General features: G+C 48.5%; 1 protein-coding gene across 1 annotated transcript in view; it reads right to left on the bottom strand.

Annotated features, from left to right (window-relative positions):
• Xkr6 (XK related 6) overlaps positions 1 to 13,735 on the bottom strand; it is a 221,931-nt gene that overhangs the window by 24,717 nt on the left and 183,479 nt on the right. The window contains exon 2 of the mRNA XM_027390350.2: positions 3,207 to 3,403. Coding sequence (XP_027246151.1) covers positions 3,207 to 3,403 — 197 coding nt within the window. The remainder of the gene's footprint in view (positions 1 to 3,206; positions 3,404 to 13,735) is intronic.

Raw genomic sequence — 13,735 nt, 5'->3', positions numbered from 1 at the left:
CTTAGACAGTTGAGATAGAATGATTTTGAGTTGTATCTGAGACCAAAAGCTTGCTTAAAGGAAAATCAATGCTTTGGTGTGTTTCATATTTCTTGGACTCTTTTTATCTTTCTTGACTCATTCTGTTATACATTGGTCTGGAGTTACTTGTCTTTATTTACTTGTGTGTGTGGGAGGTGGGGAGGTGCATGCTTGTCACAGCACACTTACGTAGAACAAAGGACAACATGTGGAGTCTTTTTAGGTGGGTCTCAGGGATTGAACTCAGGTCACCAGGCTTGCACATCAAGAGCCTTTATCTGCTGAACCACTATCCTGCCACAATCTGTGAAATGGGGAGGTGAAGGTGGTAACTCCTTGGGCAAGGCATGGTGTGTGGAGGAGCCCTACATGCCATGACAGTTGTCTTAGGGCAGCAAGAAGCATAAAAGTCCTTTGTTTGCATGCTCGTTGCTGTGTGACCTTGGACAGCTTTTTTTTTTTTTCTGTGCTTCATCCTCTGTGTATGTAACAAGAGGACTGGACCCAGTGGCTGGCATCTCCCACCTCTATGCAGCATCCCAACACTCCTGCAAAGTGTTACAGCATATCACTTAAGAGAGCAAAGTCTACTGGGCATACTGTCACATGCTTGTTATCCCAGTACTGAGGCAGAGTAGAAACAGGAGGATGACAGCAAGCTCAAGGTCAGACTGGTCTACCTAGTGAGTTTCAGGTCAGCCAGTGCTTCACAGAGAGACCCTGTCTCAACAAACACAAAGTAAACAGAAGCTGTGAGCCTGGGTTGTCTCGGGAGATTCTAGGGAAGAAGCATGCCTCTGAGTTGCTCCCTGAGCACAACTGGTCCATGGTATGCCATCTAGTCCCATTCTGGGGTCGGGTCATTCTACCGTCAGGTTCCAACCCCATTTCAAGCACCTACCCTGTCCAGGGACTTCTACTCTTTCCCACTAGCTGACTGAGAGAGTGGAAAGGCACACACAGCTCAGACCCCAGGGATTTGTACCACACTGGATGCGTGCAACAGCCAACTTCTCACTAATTGGTGGGATTCCTAGGATGGTTCTCTTTTTGTCTCTACATGGAAATGCTCAACTACATAGTTGCAGAAATCACGGCTTCTGGCACATAATGTCTGTGAATTTCTATGGGGCCCATTAGGCTCTTCTTCTGGACCCTGACTTCCACTCCACTCCCCTGTTCCACTGCCAAGTTCTAGCCATGCTGAGTGTTTTCACTCTCAGGTCATCACTGCCATGGTCTTCCACAGAGGAAGTGTTTTTCCTACCTCAGGACCTTTGGACATGCTATTCCCAAAGCATGGAAGGCCATTACTTTGCCTTTCTCCTTGTTGTTGACATCCAGCCTAAATAAGAGCCTTCAGTAGAAGCTCTCTCTGACCCCTGCCTCTAATGGGCTCCCTCAAGCCCCACAGTTAGTTCAGGCCTCAGCAATGTGTTCACACATGACAGAGTTCTTCCAGAATCATGCCAGTCTCTAATGCCAGGCTATGTGCTGTGGAGGTATATGTGCAGCTCAACACACTTTCACAATACCCCAAAGCAATTCTTATTCCTAACTTATTGATAAAGAAACACAGCTAGCAAATGAATCGTCCCACACCCTAAGTCTGCATGGCTGAGCTCAAGTTGTATGCAGCTCTCTGCCTTTCCCAGTAGCCCAGGCTGCTTTCCAAACCCACTCTAACCCAGAATGCCTGCCAAGATGGCAGGAACCCGAACCAGCAAGGAGAGGGTAACAGCCTTAACATGCCTCTAAATACCTCCAGGATTTATGGCAGGGAGGGAGAGAGAGAGAGAGAGAGAGAGAGAGAGAGAGGGGGGGGGGAGGAGGTGCTAATCCATAACCAACCAGTCGGGGCCAGTGGGCCAAGGAGCTCGTGTGACAAGCTTTGAGTCCATCAGCCAGTGGACCTATAGTAAAAACAGGCAAATGACAAGACACAGCGTATGGACTGCTGGGTCTAGAGGTATCGTGACAGTCCAGGAGACCAGAGTCCTACTGGCCAGAGAGAGCCAAGGCAAGTAGAGTGGGCCAGCTCCCCTAGCTGTCCTGCTACCCCACACCATGGATACTCCTCCAAGCCTCAGCAGCTAGGACCTTTGGATCTGGTTCCTTTCAGTAGTGTCTCTGAACCTATCAATGAGGCACTTATACCTCTAAAGGCAGTCTTTCCATGGATGGGTGGAATGTTTCCCATTTCTCATCCATTGATAGTGCAACCATTCCCCAGAAGTATGCACTGGTATTTGTGACATTTCTTCTTCCATGTCCCTTCAGATGTTAGGATTCACACATCCCAAGGTTCCCATCCACCCCCATCCCCTGTTAAATACCCCATTTCTCTCTCCATGTGCCACCTCAGGTACCTTCTCAACCAAGAATCTGTTTTGGTGCATCCCTGACTCCCGGGCATGCTCTCCGCAGCACTGCAGGCTAGGCTAGCCATCAGCTATAAATAAGAGCAGTGCAGTCTAACCTTGGCATCCCTAACATCCCAGAGCCTTCCTACTGTGGAGTCTGCATGTCTGGACAATGCTCTTTGGCTTCTGAGGCCCCATGGAGACTACCTGAGGCCACAGCCGAGAGCAAGGGGTCCCTTTGTGTGTGCTCATTGGAGCACATACCACTTCAGCCTGTTGCTACAAGTGAACTGAGCCAAGTACATGCATTGGAAGCAAGCTCCTGAAGTTTAAAATGTCCAAATCCAGAAGTAAGACCTGCCATGACTCAGTGCTACTGGCATATGCTGTCTTTAGGCCTGGTTAGGCCCATTCCACACATGTGGAAATACCAGGGCTCAGGGCAATGCAAACCCATAGGGGCCTCACATCTGATCAGATCTCCAGGACCCTGAACTGCAGGGGGCAGGCTGGCTCTGCTGTCCAGAAGCACATGGAACTGCTCTTTAGGAACCAAGTATCTCTGGAGCAGGAGTGTTGAGGAAACACTTACGTCCCTGGTATCTGCCGAGGGGGCTGTGTCTGGACATCGGAAATCAGAGTCAGGACCCCTAGGCCAAGTAGGCAAATGAGGCAGTTGCAGCGGGAGTGCGGGATGCGGGGATGCGGAGGATAGAGGTGACGCTGGGGGAGTGGTTGGCGCGCTCAGGGGGCAGTGTTGGGGGCGTGGCCGGCGCAGGGGGTGGGCGGGTGATGCTGGGGGAGGGGCCGGCAGGCACTCACAGGGCAGCGTCTCTGCGCTGTTCTTCTGGATCATTATGCAGAGCTGTAGCACCAGTTGGGGGGCGCTCTCCAGAAAGGTCTCCAGGAGGCGCAGCATGTTGACATCTGCATATTCGTACATCATAGCCCAGTAGAAGCGTCGCTGGTGTTCCTTCTGCCGCTGGCTCTGAATCCCCAGGTACATGGTGCGGATGTACCTGTGGGGAGATAAGGGACAGAACACAGGTGTGGGTGGGGATGAGGGTAGCAGTAGGACCACAACCTGCTTCCTAAATCCCAAGCCGCCTGCATTGGCATTCCCTACAGAAGTCCCCAGGGGTGTGGGTTGGATTCGGAGTCAAAAGGAAAAAGTGGAGAGGCATGGGGGCCCAGTCATGGGAGGGAGCTGGCCCAATGAGGGACCCCAGGCCAGTCCCTCTCCATCCTGGCCTCCACTTATATACACAGGAAATGAAAGCATTGCCAAAATGATGCCCCAGGCCCATCAGCTGAGCATTTCAGATGAGCTCAGAGGTAGGTGGGCTTCTTGGGGTACAGGGTTGGGGTGGAGGTAGGAGACATTCCAATGAGGTTGGCATTTTTGTCACTCCTGAGATGAAGGAAACTGACTTATGATACTCCTAAGTGCCACTCTCTGGCTGGCTATATCCAACACAGGGAGGAGGTAGGCATACTCCCATAGGGACCAGTTGGGCCTCTGAAAGGTTACCTCCTCCCCTGCGTGGGCTCAGATGGCTGAAGGGGGGGTTAAACAGAAGTTGATCCAAGGTCATTAGCCACCAAGGCCTGTAGGGAGCCTCTGTGTGGGGGCAGTCACAAATCTTCTGACCCCTCTCAGAAGAGCTAGGACACCTAGACTCTATGGGAGTTGCAAAAGCCCAAGGAAGCAGATCTAGCTGGGGAGCCTGGGCTTGCAGGTCAGCACTGAGAACTGTGCCATGTTGAAACAGTGACTCCAGGTCACTGTGCCAGGCTCTTCTTTTCAGTGAGGATGCTTCCCATGGTGGGTAGTGAGTACATGTGTGGAGGGCACTCTTCCTGTGTCAGCTTCACTGTCACCAGAACAGGATTTGGGGGATTTACTAAGCCCAAGCCTCAGCCTGGGAGGGAAGCCATAGTAGTGCTATGGGCGGGGCCCAGGATGTAGGAAGAGCCCAGAATATGGGTAGACCTGTCTGGGTGGGGTCCTGTCCAAACGCAAGGGTCAGAAGCAGAGCTCTGTAGGTCAGGATCAAGAATGGAACTATACACGCAGTGACACATATTCCTGAGCTGGAACCATATAGATGGAACACAGGATTGACCACCCTCCTCAGGCTCAGTGGCCCTCAGACACTGCCCACTCCAGCCTGATGGATAGCCCTCTCTGTCCTTCCCGTGCATTGACACCGGCACCTCCTCACTGGCACCTCCTCACCGGCGCACGTTGCCCACTCCTGCTCCGTGAGAACCCCTCTTCACATGGCAGCCAGAGTGCTCTCAGAAGGCTCTAAAGTGCAGGCATGGAGACCACTCTGCCGTCTGGTTCCCCGGTGCTCAGAATAACCCCCAGCCCTCCTGGGGACTTAGGGCTCTCGCACCAGCTCTCCTGCTCTCTCAGAGGTCTCTTTCTTATCTGTCTTTCTTGCTCCCCCCTGGAGCACAGCAGCCCCGTGTGAGTAAGGACCTGCTGCTGAGGCACCCTGGTATGTCTCATTACCCAGTGTGGCACCTGTGGAAGAAGCAAGTGCATGCTGGGAATACTCTGGGACTGAGGACTCCAGACAGGGCCACGATCTCATGACATCTTAGGTGGACCCTAAGTATGCTGGAGACAAAGGTGTGAAAGGCAGGTGGTTGGTGAGAGAAAGGCTGACCTCACGGTAGTGTAGGGGCATCACCCGAAGACTGCACAGATGGGAACCCATGCATACAGGCCAAACCATAAAGCACATGTTTGAAACACAGTTTAAAACTCTAAAGCGTTGCTGCCTCTAGTTGCAAAATGGCGGGCACACTCCAGAACAGCAGTTCTGTGCCAAGCCCAGAAGGATGAAAGCTCAGTGGCCTGCAAGACATGCCCCACTGGGCCAAGGCTGTGAACTCCAATAGTCATGCAGCCTCAGTGAGCCCCCGCTGGGAGGCCAAAAAAATAGAGCTGAGGGATCTTCACAGATCCTTGAGAGACTTCGTGGAGACTCAGGTGACTGTCCTGAATGGATACCCCACTAGGGAAGTAGGGATAAACACTAGTTTCTTCATCTCTGCAGTGAGCAGAGACACAGTTTTGTATGCCAGGTCAACAATGGAACCATACACACAATGGCTTGGGAGAATGAAGGCCACACTGCAGAGGACTCCATCAGGGAGGGGACTTGGGGAAAGTTAGGGTGTGCCAGGCCTCAGCCAGGTGTCTCCGCCCACCTCGTAAGCAGACCTTCTTATCGCCATCTCAAAAGTGGGGAAATTGGGGCTGGGTGATGCTGAGCTCCACATTCTGGTTCTATCGTGGGCTCGCTCTTCCTGTGTGTTGCTGCTCTAGGTACTCGTGTAGATTTCTGTCATCAAGGAACCAGGGAAGAGCTTCAGAAGGACACGGGAATACAGGGCCTATGGATCCAATAAGGAAAGGAGGGAGAGAGAAAAAAACCAAGAAAGCACAGGAGATGGGGAGGGCAGAATAAGAGGGAGAAAAGAGAGAGAGAATGGAGGGAGAGAAATTGAATAAAAGTGGAAGTGAAGGATGAAGAAGGGTCAAAGTTTTGGAAGATGCCATTAGGTGGGACGGGGGTGGTGACAGTCATAGTGTGCAAGAGAGGACCCGGTGTCCTCCTGAGTAGAAGGGGATGGAAAGAACAGCTGCATGTCTGGCAGAGCTGTGGTGCTGTATATTACGTTAATCACAAGTATTCCCTGGCCCAAACTTAGCTCTACCCACATGCACACAGGCTGCCACCCAGTGCTCTCAGTACATACTCAAACCACAGTCAGCCTCTCTCAGAAATGACCTGTCTGCTGTAGTGACGAGTAGCAGAACTAAGTCTAGCCATCGCAGTGGCAGGGTGATGCCCATACTTGCTTCATTCCTCTTCTGTATGAGAGTTTCAAGGTTCAAGAAGAAAGTCGTCCCCTCTCCTGGGGGGGGGGGCAAATCCAGAACCTGTTCCCTGGGTGGGGGCACCTGGGCTTGGATGCCACACCTGGTCACCAAGGCCTCTGCCCTGGGGTGAGAGCAAAGAGGAAATCAGAGTGGAAACTTGGGACTTCCAGATATTCAGACCACAGGGCAAATATTCTCTCCGCCCCCCTTTTGGAACAGGGTCTCATGTAGCTTAGGTTGGCCTTGAACTAGCTATATAGCCAGGAATAACCTTGAACTTCTGACCCTCCTCCCTCCATCTCCTGAGTACTGTGCGCCACCATGCTCAGCTGGCTACTCTCTCTTCCGTCTTATAGTTGTGGTTATTGGCTGGCAACAGAGAGATGTTTGCTGTATTGTAATAAACTAGATCTGGATACAGACCTAGCCTAGCCCACTTTATAGACCAGGACCCTAAGGCCAGAGTCTAAAACTGATTCCTGTACCTCCATCATACTGGGAACATGGCAGGCATCCTGGAATCTACATCCAAACTTTCTGACTTTTTGCCATGGAAAGTGTGCCCCTCAGTACGGTCCCAAATGCTTCCTCTGGTGTTCAAGGATTGGAGATGTGGATCCAGACATCCCCAGGACAAGTGGAATGCTGCAACCTTCCCTGAGCTTTACTACACCTTGCCTCCCTGTCAGTCCCAGAAACTTCAGGGAATGAGCTGAGGGGTGACGAGAGACACCACACCTCTTTCCTGAGCCCTTGAGCATGTTCCAGCCCTGTGAGGTCGCCCTGCAGCTTATTGATTTTCTGTGTAGGCGGCTTCCTCCCGTGGCCACACGGTGGCGCCGGATCCTAAGTTTCGCAAAAAGGAGGCGCCACACCGGTGATCTCATACCTTAGGGCCTGCGCCCTCCTATGCGACAGTGCCTGGTGCAGGGGCCACCTGCGAGCCGCGGTGCATGTTGGTCAATATGTACCAGGGTCCCAACTGAAGGTATGGTGAGTGCCAAGGTCTCCCCTTACCCTGAAGGTTCTAGAAAGCTGCCTTGACCGGGAAGGTAGTCTAGGAGAGAAGACACCCACCCAGCTGCTCCTTGATTTACTACCTCATCATCTCGTATTACATCCTGTCACACTGTCTCTCCTTCAGGAGCACGGATCTTGCAGTGATCAGTATAAGAGCCAGGAGGTCGCTGCCAGCGGCGGCACACTGCAGGGCTGTGTGACCCCTAAGCAGATCCCTTTCCCAGGCTGTACCCTCACCCTAACCCCTACCCTCATCCACGCCCCCCAACCCCAGGTTTAACCACCAGAAAAGGGCATTCTGGACCCCTGCCAGTACTTTCTATCATCCTTTTTCAAGTGTGTGGTTTCACAGTGTATAAAGTGTGGCACGTACTTTACACGTAGTGATCTGCATTTGAGTGCCAGGCGTGGTTCTGAGCAATTGCATTGAGTTAATGAGCTGAGAGCATTAACTCGCCTAATCCTCACAACCATTTACAAGGTATCTGCAGCATCACCTCACTTCACAGATGGCCAACTGAAGCTCCGGGGCAAAAACTTGGGCCTCAGTTTACCCAGATGAGTCAACAGCTGAATAGACGCTCACACCTGGGCAGTCTGGCTTTGGGCCCAGGGCTCTGGAGTCCAGACCTGCACAGCTCTCTGATAGACCATGTGTCTCTTCCTCTTGAACATGGTCCATCCTGTTGTGATCATTACAGTGGGGAAGTACAGTCCTCATCCTCTGAGGCCTGGTTTCCTCATCTATAAGATACTTAATACAGAGTAGGGCCCCAGGATGAGTTGAAGTCATGAATGCATGCCATCTTGCCCCGCCTAGAGGGCCTGGAATATGAGTCCTTGTGAAAACGTGGGGAAGAACCCACTGGGTAGGTGGCTGCTTGCTAGGGTGTTTGCCCCCACTCTGACTTTAGCCCCAGCTCTGCTCAGCTCCTTTCTGTACCATGCAAGTCCTGACCCAAACTCCCTCTCCCTGCCTCCAGGAGAGGTTCCTTTGCTTTGATATCAGCATTCAGGGAGAATAATTGTCATTTTCTTTTCTCTGTTGGCTGATTTGCAGCCCAGAGGGGCTGAGTGACTTCCCTGGTCACACACAAAGTCACAGTTCATCAGAAGTCTTAAACAGACCGTGAGCTAGCTAGAGTTCTGCAAGAGGCAGGAGGCTGAAGAGGCTTGCCTGTCTGGACCCACAGTTCCTGGCTCCTGCTTCACACATCTTCAGCTTGAAAGCTTCACTTTGGAAACTGGTCCTTCCCAAAGCCCAAGTTTTATGGTACATAAACCTTAGATACCCCCTCATTTAAAAATATAGTAAATTCTACAAAACTCTTAAAGTATAAACAGTGCCAAGTAATCACACTGCTTTTGAAAAAATAGAAAGTAAAAAACACTTGCCTTTGTTTTATGAGAAAAAAATTGGGTACAAGAAAACAAAACTATGGACAATATACCTCATATACAAAGATACAAAAATCCTCAACAAAATAATAGCAAATGCCCATAGCTAGAGTCACCTGAAGGAATCTCATATCAGAAGGCCTATGGGTGTGATTATTGGAGATTGTCTTGATTGATCATTGATGCAGGCCACTGTAGGTGGAACTGTTCCCTAGGGCCCACAAGCAGCATTCCTCCATGCTATCAGCTTCAACTTTCTGCTTAAGTTTCTGTCCTGACTTCCCTCAGTGATGGACTATGACCTGGAAGTGCAGGGAAAATAAACTTATTCCTCCCCTAAGTTGCTTTTGGTTAGAGTGATTTGTCACAGCAACACAGATGAGACTAGAATACAAGTCAAATCCAATAACATATAGAAAAAATGGTATATAGCAAAGCCAGATGGGGTTTATCTTGAGCATGGAAGGCTGGTTCAATTTTCCAAATTCAATGACTGTAGACTCCATCATAGGCAAAACCCAGACAGGACATCAACCCAGGCAGAAAAGTTCTTTGACAGAATTCAACAACCATTCATAATAAAAACACTCAACACACAAAACCCAAAACAAAGCTCCCAGAATCTTATGAAGAAACAGAACACTAATAACATAGTGTCCTATAATAACTGCACAGTTAACATCACACATCACACATATAGGCTGAATGTTTTTTTCTGAAGACCAGGAACAAAGCAATGGTGTCTACTCTCACCCTCATTCAACCCCGTGCTGGAAGGAGCAGCCGGTTCATCATCTCAAGACAAAGAATCATATACAGAAGATACAGGCAGACTGCAGAGGCAGTGAACCCATCTCATCTGTTAGAGGCTTAGACAGAGGAGCTGACAGCTTACACAAATGCATTCATAGGACCTATGAGGAAATATCTCACAGAACAAGGTAAGCAGACACGAATCAATACTGTTTCTGTAGACTACTTATGGACAGCTGAAAACTGAAATTAAAAAAAATTTCCACTTATATATTCCAAAAATGAAATTATTAGATATAAGTCAAGAAGGCATGAAAGATTTGTGTGATGAAGGTAAAAAATGTTAGGAGAAATCAAAGACATACTACATTCATGATCTGAAGGCTAAAAGTAATTCTTTGTTTAAATATTTATTTTATTATTTTTAATTGTGTGTGGGGGGGTGGGTATATGCACAAGAGGTCAGGGTAACTATGAAGGCCAGGAGAGGGTATCAGATCACCTTGGGTTAGGCTGTTGTGAGTGATCCAACCCGGGATTTAAACAGTAGTCCTCTGCAAGGACAGCAAGTGCTCTCACCTCACCACCTCTGCAAACTAGGATTAATGTAATTCTAAGAAAGATCCTAGCAACTTTTGTTTGTGCATGTTATAAAATGTATATGGAAGACAAAGGGCCTAGAATAGCCAAAACAACTTTGAAACAAACTCGAAGCACTCACATTATCTGATTTCTAGGACTTAAGATAAAGATACAGTAATTGAGACCAGAGTCTAGAAACAGACACACATGAATGAGGCCAGTTGTTTGCCTACAAAGGAGCATGGAGAATTTAATAGCAAAAAGGAATTCTTCCCAATGATGTGGGGATGATTAGTTGATCACATGTGACAACTGACTTAAAACGTAGCAGGGGCTTTTAGAGAAAAGACAGTCTTGTGACCCTACATTAGCTGAGGAGTTCTACATTTCCACAAAAGCCAACCAAGTAAACTTTAACACTTAAAACTTGTTCTGTGCATGGCATGAAGAGAATGGAAGACAAGCTATAGGCGGGATAAAACATCTGCAAATCCCATAGCTGCCAAAGAACCTGAGGCCACATTTTCTTCAGTGCTGCAACCACTGGCAAGTTATCCTTGCTCCAGGAAGTGACCACAGACACACACTCATGCAAGCAACACTGATGAAACTAAGCACGCACGCGCAGGCAAACACACACACACCAGCATCAAAGCTACACTCATCAGAAAGAGGTTTAGCAGTGGCAGTAACAGAGGTAACTAGGAGGGTGTCCAATGTCATTTTCTTAAAATTTAACAAAAATTAACTTAAAAGTTAAAGAAAATGTTAAAAATTAAAAAGATACACAAGTATCTCTTTTAGAAAGCTATGGAGTTCTCTGGGTATGTGCCCTGTAAAGGAATGGCTGGGTCATCAGGTAGCACTGTTTTTAACTTTCTGAGGGATCATCTGATGGATTTTCATAACGAGTGTGTTAATTTGTACACCTACAGTGTGAAGGGGTTCTTTTCCCCCATAGCCTCTCCATTTGTGTCCGAGTTGGTGATGGCCCTTCTAATGGGGGCAAGGTGGTATCTCAGAGTAATTTTAATTTGCACTTCCCAATGACTAGGGATGTAGAACACTTTAAAAATAGTTATTGGCCATTTGTGTTTCTACTTTTGTGAACTGTTCATCTTAGTAGCTCATTCGTGGGTTAACAGTTTTTCCTTTGGTGTTTAATTTCCTCAGTTCTTTGTAAAATTTGGGTATTAGCCCCCTGGCTAAGGGGTAGCAGTAGATCTTTCCTCACTGTCTGTGGGCTGTCTGTGTGCCCGCTAACAATTTCTTTTGCATGACTATCCTTGCCTGTTACAGCTCCCTTTAAAACAGCAAGGAAATGGTACCAACCTAGATGTGCATCAATAAACCAATGGGTAATGAAAATGTGGTCCACACAGAAAATGGAAGATGGGTCAGCTGTAACAACGAAATCTGCGGCCAAACGTATGTACTTGGGATTGTAAGACTAAGAGAGATGACTAAAACTCGGAGTGGGAGGGGCACGTGGTCTCAGTCTCTTTCACATGAAGATCCTAGACTACAACACACACACACACACACACACACACACACACACACACACACACACACACACACACACGCAAACAGGTCTAAGTGTGGGCATAGCACAACACGTAGAAAGGAGACCAAGAAAGGGCCATATTAGGGGGTGGGGAGGGTGGCATGTAGGCAAAGGGACACAGTAGTCATGAAAAAGGAGATAAAGCTCTTTTTGTCTAGTTTCAACTCTGCCGTAGTTTTGCTTTCTTGATGGTGGCCATGTGAATAAAAATATATAATTGACAGAGAAAGTATAAAACCGTAAGTGAAGCTCCATGTCTTCAGGGTGGCTGTTCTAACTATTCAGAGGTTAACTGGGGTATACAGGCTTGGAACTGGACAGGTGTTTGAGTGGCTTCTTCTTCTTCTTCTTCTTCTTCTTCTTCTTCTTCTTCTTCTTCTTCTTCTTCTTCTTCTTCTTCTTCTTCTTCTTTTTAAAGATTTTATTTATTTATTTGTTATGTATACAACATTCTGCTTCCATGTATATCTGCACACCAGAAGAGGGCACCAGATCTCATAACGGATGGTTGTGAGCCCCCATGTGGTTGCTGAGAATTGAACTCGGGACCTCTGGAAGAGCAGTCAGTGCTCTTAACCTCTGAGCCATCTCTCCAGTGCCTGAGTGGCTTCTTTTAATCAGCTGCATTATGTTTTATCTGTTGGTTAACTCAGGAAGCAGAATTTCGGCATGTGCTCCCAAGTAGTGCTAGCTACCTGGGAAGTAGAGGCAGGATTTTTTTTTTTAAATCTCAGGAGTCAAGGTAAAGCTAGGCACTACAGAGAGACCATTTTTCAACTTAAAATAAAAAATATTCAAATTATGAATATAAAATCAATACAGGGTCCCTGGGAGTAAGTATTTAAAGCTCATGTTCAGTGATGACACCTCATGGTCTGTCCCCAAATGCCAATTAGTTAGAGCCTTTCCACTTTCCCCAGGATCAAGTCCACAGCCCCCTGCCTACAGCACAGACCAGAGCTTGAGAACTCAGAACTCCATGCCCAAGGATAGCAAAGTGAGTCTTACCACCTCTAGCCACCTCCTGCCCGGTCCACTCACTCTTTGGTCCTAATCCTGGACACTGCCTGGGAGATGATGTCACATGGGTTAGAGCAAAATTACTGTGGGGGTACTGACACCTCTGGGCCTCTGACCTAGAGTAACTTGGTAGGGACCAATGGGCTATCAAGAGGACTGGCCCAGTGGTCTCATCCTAGAGGACATGCCCATTTAGACCAAATAAGCTCTGGACAGGAGACCATCTTGCTATCTGTGTGGACAGGGACACAAGCTGAGTGACCTTAGTAACCACTAGCCCTCACAATCACCTAGCAATGGCCTTTCTCAGGAGCCTACCCCTTGGGTCCCGTCTGGCTCATTCAGACAGTGCCTGAGCCCCAGCCTGGTGTTAGTCTTTCAGTCTCTTCTAAGTCCTCAGGGTCCCAATCCAGGTTCCTACTCCAATCCAGTGCATGGTCAGCTTTCAGTTCCTAGCTCTGTAGACCAAGAAGCCCTTCGAATACCATCTCCCCAGTGCCCGGGACTGGGGCTCCACCCTGCCTGTAGGTCATATAGTCAGCCCTTACTGCTTGGCTCTAGCTTTTTTTCTGGACTTCAGGGGCCAAGCAGGGGCTCCCCACTTAGGTGAAACCCCATGTCTATCTGTACCCAGGAACATCTGGAACATCTGTGTGAGTCCTAGTGCATTTAACTTGCAGCTAGAAGCTTTAGGGAAGTTTGTGCATCCATGTGCACCTTGTCCAGGAGGGACTAGAGTCCTGGTGACTGACAGACCCTGGTGCCATAGTAGAGACACTCAAAATGTAACAGCACAAGTTCATCCCGGTCTCTGAAAGCATAAGCCAAAATGCACTGGATACACCTGACCTCTATATCTTGCAGCCTAGCAGCATGGTGCATTATAGAGTGTGGGTTGTTTCCTCTGGTGGCTATGGCTGACTGGGTGCTGCGGCTCACTGCCCACTGCCCAGCATTGAAAGAGCAGGTGGAATGACACTTGGCCAGCTCAGGGAAAAGATCAAAATACATCTGCGTGTGTGGAATGATTTCACACAACACACCTGTAATGTTAAAGCATTGTAATCTGGACTGTCACAGAGTCAAACTGTAGCAGAAAGGAAATAGGGA

This window comes from Cricetulus griseus (assembly GCF_003668045.3).
Source record: "Cricetulus griseus strain 17A/GY chromosome 1 unlocalized genomic scaffold, alternate assembly CriGri-PICRH-1.0 chr1_1, whole genome shotgun sequence".
Lineage (NCBI taxonomy): Eukaryota > Metazoa > Chordata > Mammalia > Rodentia > Cricetidae > Cricetulus > Cricetulus griseus.
The sequence above is the reverse complement of the archived record's forward strand: the minus strand, read 5'-3'. Positions and strand labels throughout refer to the sequence as shown.